Source organism: Vigna angularis, chromosome 2 (assembly GCF_016808095.1).
Source record: "Vigna angularis cultivar LongXiaoDou No.4 chromosome 2, ASM1680809v1, whole genome shotgun sequence".
Classification (NCBI taxonomy): domain Eukaryota; kingdom Viridiplantae; phylum Streptophyta; class Magnoliopsida; order Fabales; family Fabaceae; genus Vigna; species Vigna angularis.
In genome coordinates, this window is record NC_068971.1 from 14917908 (window position 1) to 14924015 (window position 6108).

The 6108-nt window shown below is 34.3% G+C and overlaps 1 protein-coding gene across 3 annotated transcripts; it reads right to left on the reverse strand.

Moving 5' to 3' along the window:
• Positions 1–1291: 1291 nt before the first annotated feature.
• Positions 1292–5819, reverse strand: LOC108328083 (kinetochore protein SPC24 homolog). Of its 3 annotated transcripts, none has more exons than XM_052873877.1 (6): positions 5567–5819; positions 4665–4846; positions 4060–4202; positions 3875–3975; positions 1697–1770; positions 1292–1581 (listed from the first exon to the last, which is right to left on the reverse strand). In XM_052873877.1, the coding sequence occupies exons 2-6, from the start codon at positions 4840–4842 to the stop codon at positions 1475–1477; spliced, it is 603 nt and encodes a 200-aa protein (XP_052729837.1). In that variant the 5' UTR covers positions 4843–4846; positions 5567–5819; the 3' UTR covers positions 1292–1474. The 3 variants fall into 3 exon arrangements, with proteins under 3 accessions (XP_052729837.1, XP_052729836.1, XP_052729835.1); XM_052873876.1 differs by having other exon boundaries at positions 4665–4856; positions 5567–5818; XM_052873875.1 differs by having other exon boundaries at positions 4665–4869; positions 5567–5817.
• Between the last annotated feature and the right edge of the window lie 289 nt (positions 5820–6108).

The following is a 6108-nucleotide window of genomic DNA, read 5'->3' on the forward strand; positions in this document are numbered from 1 at the left end:
GTAAAAACCAAAAATTGAATCCAAGCGAAAAGCCGAACAGGGTGGGGCTTTTCTGGGATTTGGACAATAAACCACCCAATGCAATCCCACCTTTTGATGTTGCCAATAAGCTGAGAATAGCTCCATCTTCCATTGGGATTGTTCGTTACATGGTGGCTTATTCAAACGACCCTAATAAAGAACAACCCTAATAAACAACACGATTTCCCCCAATTTTTTTCCTAAGGTCCTTAAAAATTTTTTAAAACAAAACTCAATTTTAATGTCACGTGTCATTACTCATTCAACTGAACATGTCACGTTACCAATTATTAAACGACCGTTTGGTAAAAATTTGACGACAAACCTCTAATTGAATCAAATTTACAATAATAGAAACTCAATTGATACACACAAAAAAATGACCTATTTAAGATTTCGGACAAAAATAAAAACTTTTGGTGAGATTAAACCTAAATTTTAAGGCATCCTTGCAGTTAAAGATAAAATCATTTATGTCACAAGTTTAGGTCTTCTCTCTCTGGCAATATTTTAGACAATTGGAAATATAAACATTTAAAAATGAAACTTTAGAACATCATATCCATTGCATTTTATTAAAAACAGGGCACTTACGTTTTTAATTTATAAAACCAGAATATGTATATACATACATATACATATACATATCTATATCTATATATATCTATCTATACAAAGTCCAGCAGATAAAAGTAGAAAAATATAGTATCAACTAGGCCACAAAATCTGCTAACTAGAGTGAAAACTGAAGCAACTGGAAAAAGCAGTCTTTTCATACATGCTTCAGTGTACCACAAACTAGTTGATATGCAAGTAGCGAACTACTTAGCATGTGTTAATAAATGCAGGGTGTATTACATATGTGCCGACCCATACACCAAATCATATCAAACCATCTTATCTAAAATGAAACTGATCCATACAGAATAGATCTAATTGGTCAACCGATTAAGCTAAACATATTAGTAATCCAGTTTAACAAAATTAGACTATGATTAAGTCAATCCTAATCAAATATTTATAAAAAAACCTATACAAGTCAAAAGTATGGTTATTAAAACTTTTGTGACATATCTTATAGTATTAATTGGTAAATCATTCTGATAACGAATTAATTTAAATATCAAAGTACCTAGCAAGTACACTGAATCAGTTACAGCACACAAGCAACAAGAAAAAAGATTAAAAAGTGAAAGAGATTACTTGAAGTGAACATTTGACCCCATGCACCCAAAACACAGACATGTTTTTGAGACGAAGAACCAACAGATGAAACTGAGTATTACAAGTTATATTACCTTTCTCTGAGTAGTTAATATCAACATGGCAAATTCATAATAAATTAAGACAGAACTCTTACACCAATGAGTGAATTGTAGGACTGCTAAGATTCCACTCAAAATAGAGAAAATAATACATCGTTGCAAGTATCAACCTATGTGGTTGACATGCATCACTCACTAATTATTTTCCAAACACCATTACATATATCAAAAGCAGTCATCTTAGAGGTATCATATTCAAACTTCTCAACTGCGTCTTTATGCTTATCCACAATATCTGCCAATGAGGATTAAGGAGCAACCAATTTTAAGAAAAGAATCAACAGATAATATCAGAATACCAGAAAAAACAGATGAAAGGGCAGAGAATAGTAAATTCATCAAAAGGATACAGCCTGAGATTTTGGACTGTTCACCCAGGTCAGGCACAATATTTGTCACAGAAGCATACATTGACAGTATCATCCTGAAAATGAAAAGAAGAAATGTTAAGTCCCTAATTTGTCATGTTTTTCATTTTTTGGTTTTAATCCATTTTCAGTTTTTCTTGTAAAAAATAGAGATTTTAGGAAAATGTTCTAATTTTGTGTTTTTAAGTAGCTTTTCTAGTTTAGTTTTCATAGTAATTTCCTAAGTAGAATAGTTGAAGTCTCTAGCTTTACTTTTCTGTTTTCATGTGCAGCATAATTTTCCAGGTTAAGTTTTGGTGCTTAAATTGATTTTTACCTTAGTACATTTAACTTGAGAGAACTCCTTGTTTTAGGTGCTGTGAAGGAAAAGGAAGACAAGTAAAGGCAGCCTAGTGACCAGTTGAGGAAATAAATGAGAAGTCAATCAATGAGTGGAAGGCAGAGGCTGGTTGCAAGCTGTGAAAGACAAGCAGTTGCACCTGCTGTGAGTGGTTAATCAAGGTTTTAGAGCTGGAAAAGACAAAGAAACCCACACCTGTCGCTTTGAGATGAAGAGACAGCTGGACAGAGGAGCTGAACCTTGTCCAAGACTGGCTGTGTGACGTTGAAGCAACCTATGACAGCCAGTTGGAAGTTGACTAGACATTTGCTGCACAACATGTTGACCTGCCTTAGCCAGTCCAATTTAGAAGAAGCTGGGAAAGTTGACCTGCTGTTTAGGTTTCCTAGGACTAGAGTTAGAAACCTGTTTTGTTCATTTGTTTTCCAGTTTTAGCTCTTTGCTTCAGCCTATATAAAGGCTTGACTGGTCATTAGAAACCTGTGTAAATAGTGCTTCCTTAGTAGCGTTGTTGTAGTAGTAGCTTAGGTTAGTTTCTCAAAAACCTTTTTCTCTGGTTCTGTACATTCCAAGTGCTATTCTCAAGGGCTGTTTCAGGTTCCATCAATGCAATTCTGTTTTTCGTTTGATTTTACTTTCCTGAGATGCTTTCTATTTCATCTTATGATTCCTGTTCTTCTTTTGCTGCTTCTCTATTCATTCTAGTTTCAAACTCATGCATTACGTTAGTTAATTTATTCCTTCTTTATCAGAAATTCAAGTTCAATTAATGAACACTTGGTTCTCATTCTTGCATTTTATCTAGACTCAATTTTTGGATTAAAGATTGAGTTTTAAGGAGTACAAAGTGACCACTTACACACAAGAAATCAGAATTGACCCTTGACTAGCAAGAATGAAGCGTAGTAGGCAGTTTTCATTTTTTTGCTTAGTTCTCCTTTGCTGCTTTATACATATATTGCTGCTTTGAACTTCTTTTTGCTGATTTCATCTTTGATTGCTTTGTTTTGAGTCATATTGAGTCATTTGCTGTTACTAGAGATTAGGAAAGGTGCAGTACTGCCATTTTGAGTTTTATTCTCTTTTTTGAACTTTCTTTGCTGTTTTGAACCAATTCTTTTCTTTTTTTGCTGCTTTTGTAGGTTAACCTATAATGCTTTACTGTTTTGAGATTAGTAGTAGTTGTTTTTATTAGTTTCATTTGTTGTTTTGAGATTTTGTTTACTAACTAGTTTTAACTAAACAAACCTGTTTTTGTTTATCTTTGCTGATTTGAATTCACTAACATGTTTCTTTTCTGTTTTGAGTTTTCCTTTTCTGATTTAGATAGTTCTTTGCTGTTTTCAGTGTGTTGAAGTATCATTTTCAGTTTTCTAAAACTTTTGCTGTTACAGCAGTTTTATATACACTCTGTACACTGTTTTTAGTCTCATGCACCATATCCATCCCATTCTTTAGACTAATAGTTGTTGTATCCATATTGTTTTACAGTTCCATATTGTAAATATCCCCCAATTTTGTGACAATCACCATGGTTAAGGTCTCACAAACTAGCTACTAAAATCAGAGTTCCTAGCATTGACACTCAGGTTTCCTCTGTACTACATTGAAAGGGGAATTTGATTTTTGACTAGAGTTCTATGCGACTATGGGCTCTATCAAGAACACATTTATATTCCCCTTTATGTAGAATATGCTAAAATCAAACACCATCACAAGCAATCGAGAGATTACAACATGAAAGAAAACATGAATAACAAATCAATCATATGTATGAGGCATCTTTACTATCTTCGATTCAAGTTTTGTAATTTACTTACTGTGCCCTTAGCTTAGTCTTCTCAATTTTCTGCAAGGTCTTCTTTTGCTCTTGGACAGAAATCCACTGCTGTTCTAGATCATTAAACTCATCGCCAATGGCTGTGCTGATGAGAAACAGATGGTAAGACACATTATGCTATAAAGCTACGCAATTCTAAAGACAAAAAGCACAATTAGAGACATATCTAAACTCTTCTTTCAACAAACGTTCTTTTTCAAGTTCTTCCTCCAGTTCTCTCTGCAGAAGGTCCAGTTCCGCGTCAGCAACAGTCTCAGATCTAGCTTCCTCTATTTTCTGTTTGCAAGCATCTACTTTTTTCTCACAATCTGATTCATACAAAAACACATTTAAAAGCACAATACAATGAAGAAGATTCACTCGTAGCAGAAAACATTGATAAGAACTACTCCATGTAAGTAATATAATTTCTAGCAAAATTCTAACACCACAATCTCGGCTGCAAAGTTATGGTTTTAACGAGTCAGCGACCACAATTGTGGCTACATTTGTCCACAGCTTCTCACAATATCAAGGAATAGAATGAAACCAAACTACAATTTTAAACCCTTTGTAATAGTTAGCAATTAGCATACAAAGAATCCACCACATATGACCAGAAGCTCTATCAAATCCAACAGCTTTTTTGTATGAGAGAGTTTAAAAAAGACTCGTTTGTAATCGGGAATATAGCTAGAAAAAGTTTAACATTAAATTTGCAACATCTGACATAGAAAGGTAACGAAAAGGGTCATACAATTGGTGATGAAAAAAAGGGTATTGGCACAAACCTTGGAGGGAGGAGCGAACGTCTTGGTGGTGGGAATGGGAAGAGGAAGAGAGAGAGAGGTTTTGTTGGTGACAATATGAGAGGTTGTTGAGGTCACGCGGTTCAACCAATACCTTAACGAGATCGTCGGTATAGGAGATCAGCTTCTCCACCTCCATGTTTCTTGAAGGTTCCGCCATCACTCTGCAAAACCCTATCCCCTTTCTCTTCAGAGACAAAATTGAAAATTTAAAATTGGTTGTTTGGGATTAAAACATGAGCACGGTGCACAAAGACATCACTCTGTTGGAATACAAAATTAAGGAAGTCACACGAGAAATTACAGAGTAAGTCAACCTTTGGTGAAGTAAAAAGAGTTGGTTATTACTTACTTGTTAATTTTGTCTCCAGACTTTAAGATACACAGAAAATTGCTACAAGCGAAATTACCTTATTTCTACGTTGCTATTTTATACAACTTTCTTCCATGCATCTATCAAAAGTGCACAACCTATACCATCTACTGCTATAACTTCAATGCATATCTGTCACATTAAAACTTATGCCCATGTTTTTTGGTTTTTTTCTCATCTTTGTCAAGCTTCTTCTAAGTCTTGCTTGTTATTTTATGTCAATTTCTTCCTAAAACAACACTGAGGGAATTCAATAAAAAATCTGATTTACTTGTTGGCTATAAAACTTTACACTTCCAGCACCATTATGCTTTTTATATCTATGAAAACTATGTACAGCATAACTACTATCAACTCAATAAAACATATTCGGGTCAAACATAAACCAAACACTTAATTCCAGTATTGAACACCCAGACTCAATAAAAACACATTCCGTCCAAACCCAACAGTCAAACTCAATAAGAAATATTACACACAGTCGGGTCACATACAAATGCAGTGCACTTACCCTTCTTCACAGTGCAAGAACAAATTCTCCCCAATTCACGAACCAAATCGAACACATACAGCAGCTGTCTTTCTTCCCAGTGCACCAACAAAACCCTAATCACTGCACGAGAAAAGTCACAAATGCAGTGCACTTCCTCTTCAAGTACCTCTCTAGAATCTTCAAAATGTAAAGTCAAATGGCAAAAACCCTGAACCCAATTCGATTAGAAAAATAGAATTCCCCTTTTCCTAAAAGGCTAAATCGCAAATCAAATCTTCCCGCTCTCTGTTTTTCAGTTCAATCTTCTCTTCCCATATTACCCTTTCAATTTAATTTCCGTATTACCCTCTAACCTCGCAGAGCCTATGGGACCTACAAATGCCAGCTTTGTTATTTGAATGTAAATTGAAAACCCGAGTAAAGTATCATTTCTGAACATTTTATTAGGCATGCTTTCTTTAAACATTTTATTATTATTATTTTAAATAAAAATGAGACCTATAAATTAAATCTAAAATTTACATTTTATATTTTCAAATCGATAACTTTTTCTTCTAGCA